Here is a 20697-nt window from a genome sequence, read left to right on the forward strand (position 1 = left end):
TTATGTCAACAGAATAAATATCCAATGATGTCCCCTTTTTGGATAAGTTATCTCTGAACACCTGTCTCAGATGCCATGATTTAAAAAAAGGTTTTTCAAAGAATGAATGCATTTTTTTTTTTAAAAACACCCCTCCTTAACTCTAGAGCCCTTGAATCAAGGGCAATGAGTTTAACAATTTTGAAAATCTTGCTCATCATATCTATTCACTTAAAACCCTGCATGTTATATAAAATGCCAGCCTTCAATGAAGAATTCTTCACACAGCCAAACTTATTAAAGCCATGGAAAATTGGCACCTAAATTGACACTATAAATGAAAAATCCTATCATAACCATTTTTTCTACTTACCATTGGTGCACTAGTTTGCTGTCAAATATACTCAGGAGCAGAGAAAAAGATTTTTAATGGATTAATGCATTTTCACTGTATGTCCAATAGAGCCTGTTCGAACACCAAATCCTCTATGCCATGGAAAAGGCACCTAGTTTAGCTGCTAGATCTAAGTAAGCAGGACCAATGAAGATTTTCAAAAAATAAATTAAATAACAATGACCCTAAATTTCACAATGTTGGAAGAGGTACTCTTGCTCATATTCACATGGTTTGTCTACTGAAGAATTTAGAATAAAATAGTTTTAACTTTTTAATCTATAAAGCCCCAGTATCTGGTGTTCAACCCCATCCCTCCCTTCAAAAAGTCAAGAAAAGCGATGACAATTTCATCATATTTTAATTTGTTCAAGCAGTCTGATCCAAACAGGTATATAATATCTTAATGTATTAAAAAAGTCACTCATACTTCACCAAGTACACTATCATGAAAATTTGACAATGTACATGTGAATCATTCACACTAGTACTAAATCGCTGGGAAATGTAATGGAATTCAGTTATGTCACATATGAAAACCATTCACAACAGTCTCCAATGTTCCAACACAAAAAAAACGTCCTGGTCACTTAATAATTTATGTCTTTTATATATTGCATACGGTTTCCACATTTACAGCTAGACCTGAAATGAAAGAAAGAAGAGTACATTACTCTATTCACATCTTTAAAATATCTCTAAAATTCACATAAATAAATGCTATGTAAATAATATGCACATGTGTATTACATAAATGATATACTATGAGTTAAAAAAAATTGTTAAAGTATAAAAATGAACCAGTATGCAAGGCAAGTGAAATAGCCACAGAAAAAATTGGCTGTGTTTTAATCTGGTACATGTACAGGTTACACAATACCAAAATGAGATAGAATATTTTCAAAGAAGGTTTTGAAGTGAAAGACAGAAAAACACATCTTTTAAACTACTGATCATTCTAAATTTCCTATCTAAAGATAAAATTATGATTCTTTTTTTTTTTAAGAAAGATAATTTAATTAAGAAAGACACAATGATAAACTATGATGTAATCACTGGAATGAAATTTTTCATGCTTCAACATTTTGAAGATGATGAATTACAATTGTGGTTGAGCTAGGTTTGAATTTTTCTCTACATTTAGTTGCTTTATGAATTGGAAATCATTTAGTCCACACGTTATCCTTATAAACACACAAAAAAAAAAATGATCTTTTACAAAATACACATGGAAAATAAATAAAGAAATCATAATAATACGGAAAACCTTTAAATGAAGATAAGTAAAATGTGGTGTGATTCTGCATATGGAGAAAAGGATTCTAAAATACAAAGCCTACTAAATGAAAAGTCTGAAAACAGTCAAATGAACTAGGAGAAATGAACCTCTACATGAATCAGACAGATCGTCGATCAAACACACTAGCACAGCAACCTTACTTACCACATCTCACATCTGTAGTAAAGCAAAACATAATTGTAAGTATTCAGGAAGAAAATTATCTCACACAGCACTATTTCCTTAAATGCCAACTTGGTTATAAGTTACATATAAAACCATACATTGTGTACAGTAAATTAACCCTCCCATATAACTGACTATCTTTTACAAATTTTGTGATATACATAGAAAGATTTGTTTGAATTCTAAAAATTAAACGGCTCTGACATCTTCAGAAATACTTTTTGTTAAATAAAAACAAAAATGTTCCAAATGTAAGAAGTAAAATAGGACAGTACATTTAGCCACAAAGAAAAATTGGTTTAAGTACAATTTATTTGCAGAAAGCTCAAGTTTATGCCACATCAAAACCCCTGAACCGATTCCACACAAATAGTATAAATTAAATTTCAACTACTGTAAAAGCAAAAATATTTGTTGGGAATTAAATTTTGTTTGTTTCATTGTTAACAATTATCAACAGAATTAAATCCCATATGAATCTATTTATGACTTTATATTAAATAGAGTTACCTTCGAAACAGCAAAATTTAATGCCCACAAAACCTTTTAGATGACAATTCAACAAAATTTTATCCACACAAAAATTCCTGCTTCTATAGTATGTCACAGGGTATATCTCCTACACAATCCCAGTAGATCCTCTACACACGGTAGGTCTGGATAACTCACCTGATCGGCACTTCCTCTGACGTCGTCGATTTTTAGGATCATCTTTGTCAGTTGTACGGCCAACAGAATCTGGGCTCTCTTGGAAGATAACGTCTCTATCACAGACTGGGACTTCATGTCTGAAATATAAAGGTAGGCATTGAAAACACAATTACATCAATTATAGACATACATGTATATTTTATACAATATATATTGCTGCTTGTATTATAACTTAATGATTTGAAAAACAAGTCATTATTACAATTCTTTAAGAGATGCAACTTATTCTGGAAAACTGATAAAATGACACTATGACATGAAAAATCTTCCACTAGTAAACAACCATTTTACCAATCAATATTTCCACTTACCATTGGTTCCCTTATTAAGACAATCTATTCCTAGCCTGGGGTTGTTTTCCTTGACTTGTCTAGATTTAATTTCAGCTAGTGTGTGGATTGGGGCAAATCCAGAGTTTTCTGCTAATGCCAGAGGTATACTTTCTAATGCTTCTGCAAATGATTTCATTGCATACTGTTCTAGAGTAGATATCTGTAAGAAAAAAGAGGTGGTTCAAAAATTTGTGACTATAACCACTTTGACTACTAATATTCCTTCTTAGGAAAAATGTACATCTTTCATCAGTGTTTAAGTTCCATAAAGAAACATAACCATGGTTAAAGAAGTCTATTTCTCTAGCATGATGTCTGAGTCAGTTTACGAATGGTTCAAAAACTGAAATTCCTCATGCAATATTTTAAAGTGGGAACAGGATTTCAATTACCGGTAAGCCCCTTAACAATTTTGAACTTTTACGAAATCCTGACATACAGGGCATTAATATCTCAAATACCATAGATGTTTGTAGTCCCCACCATACTTTCTTTATGTATTTTTATTTTAATCTTCATACCTTGAATTATAGGATATCTTTTGAATTTGAACACTGAATTAACAATATGTGACTGTATTTATACTTTTGAAATATAAATCTGATATATCAGCTTTACAAAGCATATCAAAGCAAGTGTTAATGTAGGAAAAATCAAGGTTTTAGAAAAAAATTCCCAAAGTTAAGCTGATATATACCTGTACCATGTATACATAGAGTCCAATTCATCAAAAAAAATTCTTTATGAAAATATCTAAAAACAATAAGCTTTCATTTTCTGACAGTATTTAGAATGTTTATGTCTCAAATACCATGAATATGTGAAAGTGAGTCTAACACCACAACAATTTTTTCCTTTTTAATCCTCATTCTAAGTAAGTGAAAATTTTCTCTGTTCTACTGAATTAGAAATTATGAGATCTGACAGGACTATTTTCTATTCAAAAGATATGGAATATATACATGTATATGAAATCTGTACATCTTTCATCAGTGTTTAAGTTCCATGAAGAAACATAACCATGGTTAAAGAAGCACATTTCTCTCGCATGATGTCTGAGCCAGCTTTTGAATATTTCAAAGACTGAAATTCCTCATGCATCAATCAACTACCTAAACATAGAAAATTCTGCCATATAAATCTCTTCATTATTGTTGATGAATTTTCATATATTTTAAATGACATGCCGTTGCCCATATGGTGCAGACTTAAAAGAATTTGTGCTAGAGTCTCTGAGTAAGGAGTTTATTTTTTAATGGATAAGTAGCATCTTAACCACTAACAATCGATTGTTGGCAGCATTCGTTCCATCACAATTTTTTAAAAAAGAGTATTTCTCTAGAATCACTTGTTTTCCCCATAGATATTATGTTTAGATCTTTATGAAAACATAACAATAATTTGAGGAGAGCAATACTTTAGCACAAGACAGAGCCAGCATATCACATACACTGTAAAACACTTGTGCACGAGTTAACCCAACATTACCATATGGTCTCCTTTCACAGTCTGCTGTATACACACCTTTTTGGCGGCCTCAGCGACGGCCACTGAACACGAGATTTCTGGTGCCCCGCCCCCGTACACAATCCTGTTGTCCTTGACCAGGTTCCTGATCACACACAGGGCATCATGGATACTTCTCTTACCCTCCTCAATAATCTACAAAACATCAAGTCATATCAAAGGGCATTGGAATTGATTGACTTCTAAATAGTAAATAACTTGAACATTCAATATATTCAATGCAAGTGCTAAAATACCATAAAAATTCGTCAATTCGTAACTATAGAAAACGTTCTGAATGAATGAAAATTTTACACTAAATCTGGAACAAATTTTGAATAGCAAAGCTCACCTCCAATCTGTTATAAAAACTTACCATTTTGTTACCTCCCCTAATAAATATGGTGACTGCTCGTGAGTTATTACAATCTTCTATCACTAACATTCTATCTTTAGTTGTACCAAAGGACAGTTCCCTGACAGTTCCTGCTTTTCCTAGTTTCTCTTTTGTTAGCTCCTCAAATCTGGGTACAATTCTGCCTCCTGTTGCTATAGCTATTAACTGTAAGAGATAAACAATTGCAAGTTAAAGTATATCTTTATTTAAAAAATCATGCTAACTGTATGTATAAATTGCATTTTGTTTTTAAAATCATATATATAAGAAAACGGGGCCTATTTCGACATAAGCCTTCGACATATATGTTGTTGATAATAGATCTTTATTTCAAAAATCATGCTAATTTCTTAAAATGCATTTTTACAGCTGCTGGTTAGATAAAATTAATCTTTTTTCCTTTGCATGTCATACCTCTATTTCTGGTCCTCCCACCCATCGCACAGCAGGCAGACTTTTCTGTAGTAACAGGTGGTTTGCTTCATCATCAAATCCCCACTGACAGATAACCAAATTAGCACCTGTGTCTTTTACCTAAAAGACAAATAAAATGGTATCAAGAAAATTTAATAGATAATTTTAATACAATGTCAATAACATTTCCACAACCATTTCAAAAAATCTCAATTATTTGTTTTTCTGAATACAATTCATTTAATTTAGAGTCTGGATTTGGTAACAGGCAATGCATGGCAATAAATACAGTATTTAAACAATCATTTCAGTATGATACAATCTACAAACAATACTGGAGTGATGAATATATATAACTTCTTCAAGTTTTTATGTTAACAGAATGCTACTTCTTACCTGCTGAACCATGGACGATATTTCATATACAATACAATCTCGCAATATCGATATATATTGTTTAAAGAATTTTGTGATTAAATATAGAAATGAATGTATGAAAGTTTGTTATTAAGCCAAACAGTAAGACAGAAGTTGTTTTGTGGGAACATTTCAGCATAACTTAAATGAAATCAACAAGATTTTTTTTTATGCATGGGTTATTTATCATAGTTATGTACATTCTGCATGTAAATTTAAGTAAATATTGTAAGAAAATGCCATTTAAATTACTTTAAAAATATTGCAATACATATCGCAATACAGTTATAAATATCGCAATATATCGCAATACAAAATCTCGGGCCAATACCCAGCCCTAATTAATATAGCGGTAAATATCAGGATCAAAGTCTGGATTTTATGTACAGCTTCCGTCTTGAAAATTCTGATTAGCTTTCAACAGTCATTCTTTTAATTATTTAGAGACTCCTTTACATTAAAATGCACTTGTCCAATCGGACAAGTGCCCAGCAATAATCACTTGTCCGTATTTTTTTTTCACTGGTACCGGACAAGCGTTAATGTCGAGCCCTGAGATATTAGTAAAACTATTTGAGTTTTAGGTGCTTTGGTAAAATTAAATAAAGGGACAAGTCAGAATAGCTATCTTAGCATATTTTTCCGTATTATATGATGTTCTGTGTGAAAATCACACAAAAAAAGCTTCCTTAAAACAACACTGAAGTAAATGTTGTTATATGACTTTTTTATCACTGTCTCATCAAAAGTAAGAATTTTTGATGTAACATTTTTAATAGCAAAGCAAAAATCAATATAATTTTTTAAGGCAACATGATTATACTCAAAGTGAGTTTTCAATTGGATTAATTGACCATTTTTTTTAATGCTTAACAATTACACATTTATAAAACATAGATTTTTCATTTTCTCACTAGAAGAATAACCACTTACTTTAGGCATCTGTGGATGACTCATATCTTTGTCTACAATAACCCCCTTGATGAGCATGGTATCCTCCATTTTCCCTCCAACTTTCCCCTCAACTTTAATAAGCTCAAAGTCTACATCTTTCCTCTCAAAGTCAGCTACTGACATGATAGCATCTACAGCTATTTCTGCCATTTGTCTATGACATCTGTTCACTCTGAAATCCAAGACAAATTTTGTTATTATGAATGCTCTTATAATTCTGTTAATTAAACTTTTAAGCATATATGAAGTTTTGCTCCAAAAAACAATGATATCACACATTGATGCCTACATTTTTGAACCTAGGGTAGTCATTGCTAAACGGACCAGATCTTCTTTATCTTTAGGACTAACTGTGAATTCTTCACTGACTTTTTCTAGGTGTTCACAAGCTACTTTAGCAGCCATTTCGTATCCATCAGCAACACGAATTGGATGAACTCCTCTATCTAGAAGCTTTTCTGCTTGTTCTAGAAGGGCTCCAGCCAAAACTATAAAATGAAAATAATAATATAACTAATTTGTTACATATATTTTAAGATTGTTGCACAATAATATGAAATAGTTGCTTTCGGCGGTATCAGGATGAAATCAGGATTGACAACTCCTTTTTTAACCTCATTAGTTGTATATGATGGTTAAATCTCACCAACATAAAACATATAAAACGTAAGAAAATATTGGGTGTATGATCAACAATAGGGCTGTCACGGTTCCATAATGTAATTTGGGTCGGTTCTAAATTTTTGAAGTTCAGTTTCAATTTTTTTCCGGTTCGGGTATATAATTGAATAAAAACTCATGATTTGAATTATATTCAACAATTTTAAAAAAAAAATTTAATCCAAGAAACGGCTACAAAATGACTAGTTTATAGTAGTTTCCTTTGTAGAAAAATAATTGAACCAAATAATTCAAATCACATTAATGCACTAACAAACCTTTTGTTTTAGACGCCATTATTATGCTTTATTGTACAAATCGGAACTGAAGTGGATTCTGGCATAATAGAACCCAACCCGAATAAATTGTTCCACAGTTCCAGGTCATTTTGGGTACCCATGACAGCCCTAATCAACAATTTCATTTTGCATTAAACTTATTCGTATAATAGTCTTGTTGTCTCTTTACCTACTACCCCGGTAGTTCCATCTCCAATTTCATCATCTTGTGATTGTGACAGTTGGACCATCAGCTTGGCAATTTGATGCTGAACATCCATCTGTTTTAGAATGGTAGCACCATCATTAGTCACTGTGATATCACCATCGGGACTGACCAACAGCTTGTCCAAGCCTTTAGGTCCAAGGGAAGTTCTCAAGACTCCTGCAACGGACTTGGCTGCCATAATGTGGGACTGTGAACAGGATGATAATTTGATATACTGAGAGAAAACAACTTATGTCAAATCACACTAGCTTGCAAATAAAATTTACTTTTTCATGTCATCAGGAAAGTAAATGTAATTTCATTAGTTCTGACTTTGCAAAGACAGTTATTTTAATGTACAATGCTTAGTTTTAAATGTAGAATGTTAAACTTGTTTCAACATGATCAAACTTACTTTAACTTTCAGGACTCAAATACTAAATTTTACACTAACTGTACAAATTTACGTTAAGGTGTTCATGTTTTATGCAATGTTGTTTCAAATTAAATCAAACATTTGTCGTAATATATGTTTTACTCGATGTTATGTAGTGAAATGAGTTTGTAAACAAAAAGTCATGCTGCATTCCTTACTTTGTGGGCCTCGATTCCTGTCAATCGTGACTTCCTTTCTTGGTCTCTGATGATGATAAAAGGTCTCCCATATTCGTCAAACGCTAACGACCCGCTCATGACTAATTCTACTCCCTTAAACCGCCGATGATGTTGGATATCAAAGAGGAATTTTCATCGAATGTACGAGAATGGAATTACTAACCGGAAGTTTACCATTACAGTTAATCGTCATATCGGAATTCTTTTTATGCGAAACGAAATCCCGAATTTATTACGAAAAATGTATTTTTGTTACTTCAAAACTGAATTTTATAGAAATAAAAATTTATCTATTGTTTTAATCAAAAACATTTAGAAAGATTTATCAAGTAAAAGAAAGTATTGTACTTTGTTTGATTTATTCGTTTTGGAGAATTTCAATACATTAATCTTCTATACAGGATATAAACAAACTTCATAGCAACTTCAAGTGCACACCGCTAATCAGAAACCTAAACCTTGCAATTTTAAGACAAGAGATATGGCATTCTTTGGCATAACCCAATTGGGTTATCAGAATACAATCCGTGAAGGAACGATCCCAGCCAAAATGGATCCTATTCGCTCAAAAACCCAAATTGGATTTGTAGCCCTTCCTCCCTTGAAGGAAAAAAATCCCCCCAGACGATCTATTGTTCCCATTGATCAGGTGTCCGGTTATGGACCTGGACCACAAGGTTCATATGGGGAATACACAAGGATGAGGACAAAGCATATCAGGAATCCGAAAGGTTTGGGTTTTTCTATATGTTACTTATTTTAAAGCTTTGCAAAATACTTACATACACTATGGTACAGTGTATAGTATGGTGCAAGTAGAGCTGTATTTGCACATGACATGCATTGCAATTAAAACATACAGTCTAGCATAAGTAGCATGTACAATGCATAAATTGTATAACCCTATGAATTTAAGAATATCAGGAGCTTGCAATTGAAGGGGGTGTTGATTGTGGTGAGGGCTTGTCCCGAGTCACAGTTACATTCTAATTCTAACTGGTAAATATAACATAAGACATGCATCTTCCACACAATGTCAAAGGACCTGTATCAACTTGTTCCATGGCAAGAACCCCATGACATTGTTAGGATGCATGGGCAATTGGGCATATAAGATATAAAATCATTCAGTGATTAATAAAGCATTACTTTAAGATTGCAAGAAAACTTAGTAAAAATTCACTATACAGTTAGTTAATTCTAAACGATAAATCCATATTCCTTTTTTTTCTTTTTTTAAACACATGTATTTGTGAAATGTGACATTATTATCTTTCTCTCTGATCGAACCCTATAAAGCTATTTGCCCATGAAAAGACTATTTAAAAGTAGATTATACTGCAATATAAAATGTCTGATCAATCAATATACATGTACTAGATAATTTTTCCTGACACCTGTTGACTGATCAGACTTTATTTAAATAACTGACAAGTTTTATTACCTTATAATTGAGTATTTATTCTCTGCCAGGCCAATTGATCACTAGATACCAAATATTTTTAATTAAAAGACAGAATTGGTTGTACTTAATACATGTAGGTAATAGAATTTTTGAAATAGAGACCAATAAGTCTGTAATTGCAGATCATGCCAGTCTGGAATATTGGATTTTGGTGCTAGAGCACCATGCACAATAGTTAAACAAATATATACACTTTAATTCAGAGAACACTTGTCTAGACTAAACTTATTAATAAACATGATAAATGCATTTCACAGTAATTTAAATACACTACATGTATCATATTAATATAAGCTGATACTGAATATCACAGGCAAATGGTAATAATGTTTTTCTTTTAAAAAATGAACCCCATACCTTATAGCATCAAGTGCTTGTGCTAAATATTTAGGATATATGAGTTCATCCAGCTTGTTACAATTTGTATCTTAGTATCTTATACAGCACAATAATTTCATTTGGAAATAATGTTTTTATTTTTGACAGAGCCCTTTGAGATTTACCAATTCCCCCTTCACACATCTAGAGAGGTAGGCTGGTGGACAAAGGAGGCACCATTGAAACAAAACCAGCCCTGGACATACGTTCCCCGCCACGTTCATGTCAACAGTGAAATGACTAGGTACATGTATAAATCATTTGGGAGGGAGGGGGGGGTAAAAAATTCTATAGATTTAAAGAAATCAGAATCATTTTTTGGTGGGGGGGGGATCATGAATTACTCTATTATGAAAATGAATTGGTAACTTGCATGCATGTAGGTTTGTTTTTCTCATTGGATAGATAAGGTCCATCTAGAGTTCAAGGGGTCAAGTTTCAAACCCTGCTCTGGTCCACTGACCACAGCATTTTCTCCTTTAACAAATTCATGGATAGTTGAAGATAGAATATTTTTGCTGCATATCACTGATCTTATGGTGTAATTTTTTGAATTTCAGATTTGTGAATGAGATGAGCCTTACCAACAGGGAGTTTACCTTGTTTTAATATTTCTGTCATAATAGTCATAAAAATTTACATCGAGCCACAGTACAGCAGAATAAATGTCTGAGGATTAAATGGATATAATAGCAAACAAGATCTGATTCAATAATTTAATAATAGCAAACTTTTACATTTTGTTCTTTATTGACCTTTGTTTATTGCACCATGTGCAGTCAATTTTAAAAGCATTATTTCATCATAATGTTCCAAATACCAAATACTAATATTTTTATAATTTACTTGTATTTTTTTTTTACTCAGAAAAAATTGTAACACTATTTAATGATTGACATAATATGCATGTTATACACATTTGAATGTTGTATTTATATAGTCTGTTTGTGTAAATCAGAGATGGACATATGATTATGCCTGTTTTTCTATCTTTACCCTGGTTTATTTTCTTATATCAATTTCAAACAGTTTTCAAGAAAACATCCTCAATTTTGAAATGCATTGGAACAATTTGTACATTAAATTTACTCTTTTATAAGAAAAATCTTTTGGAGTTTCTCAACATTGTAGTTTATCTAGTTGACCATTTTATATTTTATGTTGATTAGATATTTAGAATTTAGTGTTGTAAACACAATCATGCAAGAATTTCTTGATTTCATCTAGTAGAGGTAATGAGTGAAAAATCTTTTATAAGACCATTTAAATTAAAATTCATATCAATTTATCAAATCATAACACAAGTACCTCAAGTTCCTAGGGTAAACTACCAAATAAATTACTTGTATTTATGAACAAGAGCAAATTCAGTTTGGGGGACTAATTCTTGACAAAACTACTGAATTTTATTTATGTCATCAGCCTCTTAATTTGCAAATTAATTAATTTCGATTGTGAACTATAGTGTAGCAGGTCAGTGTATGTGTTTATTTTGTCTGATGTGAACTAAATCACAAAATCTGCAAGTGTTTTGCTGTTGACCCTTTTGCACATATCGCTACTTTTTCGGCTTTTTGTTGATGTAACTTTATTAATTGCTTTTATTTCTTTACTTATACTTCTTTAAGAATCATGTGTTCATGTCTTTGTTTTGAGAAATATTTGTTGTTTTAATTCTCAATAAATCAAAATTATTACACCTTTATGATTTTTATTTGTTTTGCCGTTGACTTCACAAATTATCATCACAACTACATCTGTGTTTATTTCAATACCAGTCTCTCTCTTTCTTGTACACCCTCCCCCTTTTCATTCTGGTTGGATCAAACAGGTAAAAAAAAAAAAAAATGCAGATTTTCCCAAAAAAAAAAAATGTATTATCTACCGATACAATCACAGACATATGTTGAAATACAGTCAGTTATCTTTCTGACAATTCTGTATTCAGGTCAGGATTGGCTGATTATCAATACATTTGCTAGCAAACAATGGTATGTTTATGAAATAGTTTTTCGCTTTAAACAGACCATCTGCTTTAAGTATAATCAACAGTTTCTTGGTGATACATGTATTTCAATTTTTGATCAATTTTAACATTTAAAAATATACATCTACCCTATATGAGAAGCTCTGTAATTTGATTAGAATAAGTAAATTTTTCTTTTCCTTTAAATCTTATCTATTGCAAAATTTCCGCGGGGGGAGGGATTATTTTAAGGAATGATGCGGCTGAAGAAGCTATAAATAAGGGAGAGGGCTCATTCAGTTTTGAGAACTTGTGCCCAACCATTTAGAACAATCCAAGTAAGGTTTACTATTCCCCGGGAAGGAACCTAGCTTTGCTTCAGAACACCACCATATAGATTACAATGTGGCTAAAAAGCAAAAAAAAGAAAAAAAAAGCCTATAGAGAACATTCTTTGTATTTCTTGATTTCCAGATGCGCTGTCTTATTTTGAGTGTCATTTGCGCTATGCTGCTAATGCTGTACTGTGAGGGCGGAGTGGTCAAGTGTTGAGCGGGGTGTGGGAACAAATTTGGGGACTGCTGTGTGACCCTGTGCCACGGTAATGTCCGACATCAAGGATCCTTCCACGAATTACACTGCCACTACAACGTATTGATCAGTTGACGTGGACTCCCATCACCACTGTGGACATGAATGCCACGAAGAGTTCCAAAACTGTACCATGGCGTGTGGAAGTATTGACCCCAACCTGCTTGGGAAATAACAAAGAAGCATACAATTTTTGTCAAATTTCTTTAATGTTTTATAAATATATATAATAGTATGTCGTTAAAGTATATTGGGGTGTAGTGCAAAATTCTGATCTCTACGATATCAAGTTGTGAAATAAGTAATCAAAATATTTTCTACAACGATCACGATTTTATAAAAAGAAAAATATACAGAGTAATATAAAAATGCACGTATCGGTAAAAATTGCGCATAGTTTAAAAGATTTTTACACAAACATAACGAAAAATACATGAATCCGAATTTTTTTAATCGATTAAAGGGTTTAATATGCACAAACAAAAATCGAAAATTGCACGAGCAGAGGAAACTAAAAATTACACAAACAATTTCACTGCGCATACAGCTGCGCATATCATACTATGCACATATAATATTCACAGTGTTCTTGGTTTTCTGTACTCTTTATCTCTTCATGTATGCTAAGCTGAATGTTATCGAGAATGGAAGTTGCTTTTTTACAATCCGATTTCGAATGAAGTGTTTCCATCTGATCTATGCGAAACTATTTAAAAGCTTTTTGAAAATACTATGAATTTCTTATATTGACCAAACTTGAGTACAAAGGATGTATTATATGATGGGGAACAAAAATTGTTAAAATGAATCGGAACGTTTGTGCTACAATGCGGGGTTTAAAAAAAAGTAGCATTGAGTATATATGATCTTCTTCTCCGAACTAAAAGTACCTAACGATGAACTACAGTACGGCTGACAAGCATCTTGATTTAAAAAAATCATTTGAGGAGATTTTTTCCCCATTTCGGGGAATAAGAAATTAAATATTCAGTTGCATGGATATATACAAATGTGTACATTTTTAAATTTAAAAAGTGAGGCCAGATGTACACAACGTATTTTTAATGTCAAACATATAAATATTTTATTTCTATTTACATATGTATCCAAACTTATAAAATATCCGATATCAATTTTGGTTGGATATCTGTAGCCTACTTTTTGGAATGATTTTTTCCATAGAAATATATATTTTGTTATAAACTTCGAAATAAAAACAAGATATTTCTGTAAGCGTTGCCCTCATTCGCAATGGCGATTACTTTATAAATGTTTTCATTTTTAATAAAAAGGACCAGATAAACGGAGAATATACTAATATACTCTATGTACATGCGCTTTTGTTTTATATATTAAATATATCCAAATGAAAAACAAAACTTCCTCTCAAGAACCACTGGCTATGGAAAAACACATGAAGCTTATGTGGAAGCATTCTGGGGTAGTGTAAATTTAAATTTAAGTTTCATGACCCCCGGGGGAGGGCGGGGCCATTATAGACACACCAAGAGTTTTAAAACATATGTGAATTAAAATCTCTACATACAATGTCATAAATAAAATGGGAAGGATGTGGCAGCCTTTGATTAAATGAAAAGAATAGAAAACTTGTTTTTATCAGGTGAAAAATGCAAATAAATCATCTCCAAATAAAGCACAATTTTTGCCAATATATTTAAGAAAACAAATTCTTTTACGTGTGTGTGTTCATAAAATTTTAATAATTTAGCACTTCCAAACGTTGTAAATTTAAACGGATTTTTTGTAATAAATATCACAAGAAAACCTATGGATATTAACAGGAAAAATTCGAAGTTATAAGGAAAAATGAATGTTAATCGGAAAATCAATAAAAAGATACCCGTTGATCTACTTTTTTCATATTTGAGAGCTTTTCAACAGAAAAAGCTATATCAGGGACCCCCTAACTCTTCAATTTTCAAATGTGGATGCAGTCATCTGCAAATTCCAGGATATGGACGGTAAATTACACTATTTATCGTTATTTTTTTAAAGGCTAATTGCAATAGGTGTGATATTTTTAAAAATATAATTCTGTGTGAAATTCGTGTCAAGAACTTGATTTCTCGTTGCGGAGGATTGAATATTTGCAGTTTTCTTTTCGTAAAAGCATAACCTTTTTTTGGGATACAGAAATTTAGCCTCATCCCCTTTCATTTGTAATTCAAATTCAATATATGTAATTTAAAATGATGAAATCGCCTTGGTGTACCTCAACGAAATAGGATTTTCAGTTTGGACACCCCCCCCCGGCACCGTTTTTGCTCGCTTGTCATGCAATTCCACTTTTGTAATTTGTCAAAAAAAACACCGCAGCCATATTAAAAGTGATGCTATACCGATATTATATGTGTCTGTATATCATAATTTAAAATTGTTTTAACTCCTTTATATACATTTTACATTGCAAATGGATAAAAAACATTATATACCCAGTATATTAAATTCACATAACTAAAACGATTTTACAATTTACATACAAATTTCTACATTTACATGGATATTTATGAAATCACTACACATTGTTCAAAATTAAAGACTAATGTTCTACTTTGTCACATACAATATAAAAAAAATTAATAATTATATTCGATCGTTTTAATATAAAATTTAAAGTTGCGCAATTATTTGCCTTATTTTTATTTTTTACTGTTTATTTCCAAAAAGTTTTCTGTCAAATTCCACAACCCAGATGATTGCAACAATGCTTCAAAATCTCTGTATGAATTGCTTATCCTTAATCAAAAGGTATTATTGATGTTCTAAATAACTATAAATCATTAGCGTACAGGTGTCTTTCATTCCTTCACCAGCAGGGATCTCTCTATATGAAAAAAAAACATCTGTTAATTATTACCGTCCGTACACACAGTGGGTGGTGAAAGGAGCTAAGATTTGATTGGTTGTTAACTGCCCTTATTACATCACATGCTGTTTTTATTAATTTTATGAAACCTTTACCATATCAACGTTTTACACTTTCAAAAGAAATTGCTATATAGACAATGATAGAGGAATCAATTTAAAAATCTAAAAATTAAACACACAGGTAATAAAATCCCTTTTACGTTATTTAAAAATACATGTGTAGAATGTTTTTAATAGGGGGTGTTCATATTCCATACTTAAGATTGTGTGTAAATTTATACATGCATAAAACACATTGTACATATTCTTGAGAGTTTGAATTCTAAAAGACTGAATCCTTTTTAAAAAGATTAAATAAATATTACTAACACGTTACTCATCCTTTAGGATAAATTTATAGGTTTATTTCAAGCATCCAAGCCAACTGAGTTGTTCTCTAATGTATTAATGAAATGTGCGCAATGAGGATGCGTCGTATATTATGTCGATGTTGTATTCTCACTCGTGCAGTATTCGTTTTTATGTTTTGTAATTTTCTCACTATATCGTGTAAATATTTTGTTGATTGTAAGTTTTTCTGTAGTTTGTGTAAATTTCAATAACTTTGTGTATACTTTCCTCACTTTGTGTAAGTTTTTACTTTCGTGTAATTTTTGTTTAAGGTCGTGTAGAAAATAATTTTGAACCAATCGGCGTGCCATAATAAGCCCTAGCTCTGTATTCAAGATGCACTATATAATATCGTACTGCCATTATTACAAGAAGGTTCAATTTTTATTTATTTAATATTTATTATTATTTCTTTTTATCATCCTGTTGTTTTCTATACTTTTGATCCAGTGTGAGACTATACTATGAATATGTAACAAATCCTACATTTTCATGATGATACAACTTGTGGTATTGCGCTTCTCCATGTCAAACCTAATTACTAAGTCATATTAATTATACATCTATTATATTCAATTGTAATCAGTGTAATCATATTGTAATAATTTGTTCATGCCCCCTGAGGGCCCTTGATTGGTGAATAAACAAATATATATAAGTAAATATATCATATGATAAAACAAGCAATTATATATTGTACTAGGATTTCACATCGAAAACTTTTAAACAATTACATGTCTATACATTTTAAATTGATGGTTTAGATACATTTATGTGCAAAATAGTTATAGAGTGGACGATGTAAATCATTGTATGCTAACATGAAATACCAATACAGTCAGTCAATTGGCGACAAAGCACGTGTTGCTGAATTAAAAAAAAAATCCACTGTTAATGAAAATAATCCATCAACTGTGTCCATAGTACGCAGCAGACCCATTTATTTGTTTGAAACAGGAGCTAAAATTTGTCAAATGGAGATAGGCAATTAGAAGTGACAAAAGAATTAGATAGATTACACGATCAATACGTACTGGTTCCTGCCGACAAAGCAGGTGACAACACTGTCTTCGTTTGTAAGGCTCATTATATAAATTGCATTTTATAGAAGAACTTGGATTCAATTCTACAAGTGGTAATCCCACTTATACACATAGTTCCCTTTCTAAAGAAGAAATTCTTCAAAACCATATGTCAGTTTTGAATACCTTTAATATTCCACAGCGCCAAAATGAATTTGAACTACCTTATATATATTGGATTCCGAAACTTCATAAGAATCCCTACTTTGATATATTGCAGGTTTATTAAATGTTCAACTAAGCCTCTTTCGTACTCCTCACTAAGATATTGACAGTAGTGAAGGAAAAACTTCAAGAGTACTGTGCATTTACATATTCAAGAAGTGGTGTGAATCAGATGTGGATACTAAAAAATTCTAAAGAACTTTTGGACAATTTGAAATCACAGGATTTTACAAAAACCAACAGCTTAAAAACTTACGACTTTTCAACTTTATACACAAAAATTCCCCACGACAAATTAAAATCCAGGCTTTTTGATATCATTGACAACTGCTTTTTCAATAAAAATGGAACTCGTAAATTTACTTACCTCATCATTGGTCATTTGCAAAATCATTTTGTTAAAACAGATTCTGATTGCACACATAAGTACTCTGAAGTTGACATTAAGAAGATGCTTGAGTTTCTGATTGACAATATCTATGTGATTTTTGGAGATCAGGTATTCCAATAATCTATTGGAATTCCCATGGGTACAAATTGCGCTCCGTTATTAGCAGACTTATTTTTATATTCATATGAAGCAGAATTCATGCAAAATCTTATGCGTGAAAAGAAGAAAACGCTTGCTGTGGCCTTGAACTCGACATTTAGATATATCGACGACGTATTGTCAATTAATAATGGTAATTTCCATTCCACCGTCGATACGATATATCCTGGTGAGCTTCAGATAAAAGATACCATAGAGTTCGACACTTCTGTTTCATACTTGGATATTTTACTTGAAAAAGACACAAATGGTAATCTAACAACCAAGCTACATGTATATGATAAACGTGATGACTTTAACTTTTCTATCGTCAACTTCCCTTACTTATGCAGCAATATACCTTCATCACCTGCATACGGAATATATATATCTCATATTTTATACGCAAGAGCATGCTCTACGTATGAAGATCTAAAACGAGGTAAATTATTGACAAAGAAGTTGATGAAACAAGAATATCAGCAGTCTCGTTTAAAGTCATCATTTCGTAAGTTCTATGGTCAATACAATGACCTTGTCAGCAAATACAATTTATCATTGAGTCAAATGAATGCTGACGTACATTTTCATACTAATTGATAGGCCATTATTTACACACTGAATAGACAACAGATTTTTTCTGTTATTTCCCGATCATGGCAAGGAGCACAAGGCGGGTGTGACATCGGCAGGTCACTCCTCCATGGCATGATCCCTCCTCTGATGTTTTGGAGGTATATGTTTCCAATGCCCCTATTTTGTATTGTTTAATGGACTTTGAGATTGAATACTGTTCGTTATCTTCATATCCTTATGATATAGATTTTTTTACGAATGCACCAAATATTTAACATAAATTATCAGTGGCGGATTTCTTTCCTAATGTTAAAGGGTGGGGGTTAGAAGGTAATTGTGGCTTTACTGAAGCCCCCAGGGGAAAAAGAAAAGGTTTTTTGGAGGTCCGGGGACAAGCTTCGGAAATATTGTGTTTTTTTTTTTTCAAATAAAAGATATTTCTTCTTCATTTTGGTATAATTGACATACAAGTTTTAAATAAATTTCAAACGGGGGGGGGGGGGGGGGGGGGGGGACGCAACCCGGTGCGCCGGCCGTGTACATTTATGAATCTGATTATGAACTGGTGTATTTTGGTGTAATTGTAAAGTCACATCACCTTATTAAGACAGTTAATAAGATCAAGCATCTGCTAGATCAAATAGTTATCAATAAAAATGATAAAGTCAAAGATTAATGAGAATCACAACTCATTATTTTTCATAAATAACTGGATCGACTAAAATATACACCGGTATACAATTAAATCTGTAAACAGGGCATAAAAGATAAAACACAGAACTTCGGAAATTCCAGAGATTGGATCAGGAACCTAGAAGTAGTTATCATCCCGTCATACCCGCTGTCAACCACAAATTTCTACCTGGACATTTTTGTCTATTGTAATAATCTTGCCAGGTTTTAAAAGAAATGACATACTGTTGGTAATCATTAACAAGATTCCATGCAAATATCCTCACTCCGTAAGCTGACTTTTCCAAAACTTCTACAAGTATATCTTTATTAAGTACTTGGCGTTGCCAACGTATTTCAAGTGCTAAATACCACAAAGTGAAAATATCTAAGCTTTAATGACATTAAACTTTTTCATAACTGAAACGTTGAAGTTTATTTGTAGATCTAAGAAGATAACGCTTTTAATGTGACTTTCCAGTTCTTAGGCACGTTTACTATATATATGTACATGTAGTACATTTATATTATTGCACTGAAAGAAAAACCTAGTGAATTTAAAAGTGTGCCTCGTAAAGCGTTGGTCGTGATTAGTAAACTTTCATTTTACTGGTATAAGATGTGAGTTGTGGAGCGGGGGTTTTATAGATACTTTAGATACCTAGTGAAAACTTATATCAATTCTAACTTTACTAATCTTTTAGTAAATAATATCGTAAAACTACTTTTAAGGTAGTGAAACAGTAAATTTACTACTTTTCTTCGTGACTTTAACTAGTTATTTTTTTACAGTGTGTGTTGTTAAATTTCTGTCTTAAAAAAAACTTTAGTTAGTGTTAATTGTAAAATTCAACTCTGCCCTTCAGTACTTCTATTCCTCTGTTGTTGTTTGTTTTTGGTTCTTTTTAATGTACATTGCTGCATGATAAATTGTGCAATAAAAATAACAAAAGTAATGACAATAAAGGAAAATACACCTCATCGCGTCACAGATTGCTTTGGCAGTGATATGCCTCCAAGGCCTTGAGAAGGATATAACATAACAGGATCCAAGCTGCACATTTTCCACAAACTGTTTTTGATCATTATGAAGGTAAGTTGTTTTTAATTCTCAAACTCTGAAAAGTTAACTACATTATTTCAATTATTAGTGCTTGAACAAAGGAGTGTGAAATTAAATGTAAAGGTAATGACAAAGAAAAGCTATCGGTCGAAATAAAAAAGAAATCCCAAGCTACAAACGATAAAAAAAACCCTGCAAAGAGGGCATAAAACACAGAGCCCTGGAAAATCCATAAGATCAGGTGCCTAGGAGGAGCAATCATCCTTTGGATGTCGACCGGTCAAACCCGCTGTAACCCCCCGGTAGACAAAATATTTCGAAGTGAAGTTTTAGAATAAAGACAACGTCCTAACAATGGGTATGAAACAGTCAAAATACGACCCTATGAAAGGTATATAATATCTGTTTTATTTTTCAGACACAGTCTCTACTCCCCCTGTGTTTGATGGCTTTATTGATAAGTTGCGAGACCGCTGGAGTTGTCAAATGTCGAGCCAGGTGTGGAGATAGTTTTGGAGATTGTTGTAAAAATGAATGTGGTGGAACTGTCGAACAAGTAAACTTCGTGGCTTTACATTGCGGTCAACCCAACCCCAATAAT

The 20697-nt window shown here is 32.1% G+C and overlaps 2 protein-coding genes across 2 annotated transcripts; one reads left to right on the forward strand and one right to left on the reverse strand.

Annotated features, from left to right (window-relative positions):
* Positions 1–715: 715 nt before the first annotated feature.
* Positions 716–8529, reverse strand: LOC134277191 (T-complex protein 1 subunit epsilon-like). Its single transcript, XM_062759518.1, has 12 exons — positions 8310–8529; positions 7698–7923; positions 6859–7057; positions 6530–6741; positions 5595–5632; positions 5199–5318; positions 4764–4949; positions 4406–4543; positions 2861–3041; positions 2508–2626; positions 1818–1829; positions 716–1018 (listed from the first exon to the last, which is right to left on the reverse strand). Exons 1-11 carry the CDS (start codon positions 8406–8408, stop codon positions 1824–1826), a joined length of 1524 nt encoding a protein of 507 aa, XP_062615502.1. The 5' UTR covers positions 8409–8529; the 3' UTR covers positions 716–1018; positions 1818–1823.
* Positions 8530–8736: 207 nt separating this feature from the next.
* LOC134277175 (sperm microtubule inner protein 11-like) lies at positions 8737–11876 on the forward strand. Its single transcript, XM_062759457.1, has 3 exons — positions 8737–9061; positions 10282–10417; positions 10734–11876. Exons 1-3 carry the CDS (start codon positions 8812–8814, stop codon positions 10780–10782), a joined length of 435 nt encoding a protein of 144 aa, XP_062615441.1. The 5' UTR covers positions 8737–8811; the 3' UTR covers positions 10783–11876.
* Positions 11877–20697: the final 8821 nt, after the last annotated feature.

This window comes from Saccostrea cucullata, unplaced genomic scaffold (genome assembly GCF_032062105.1).
Source record: "Saccostrea cucullata isolate Sc308-1 unplaced genomic scaffold, CSIRO_AGI_Scuc_v1 ctg107, whole genome shotgun sequence".
NCBI lineage: Eukaryota > Metazoa > Mollusca > Bivalvia > Ostreida > Ostreidae > Saccostrea > Saccostrea cuccullata.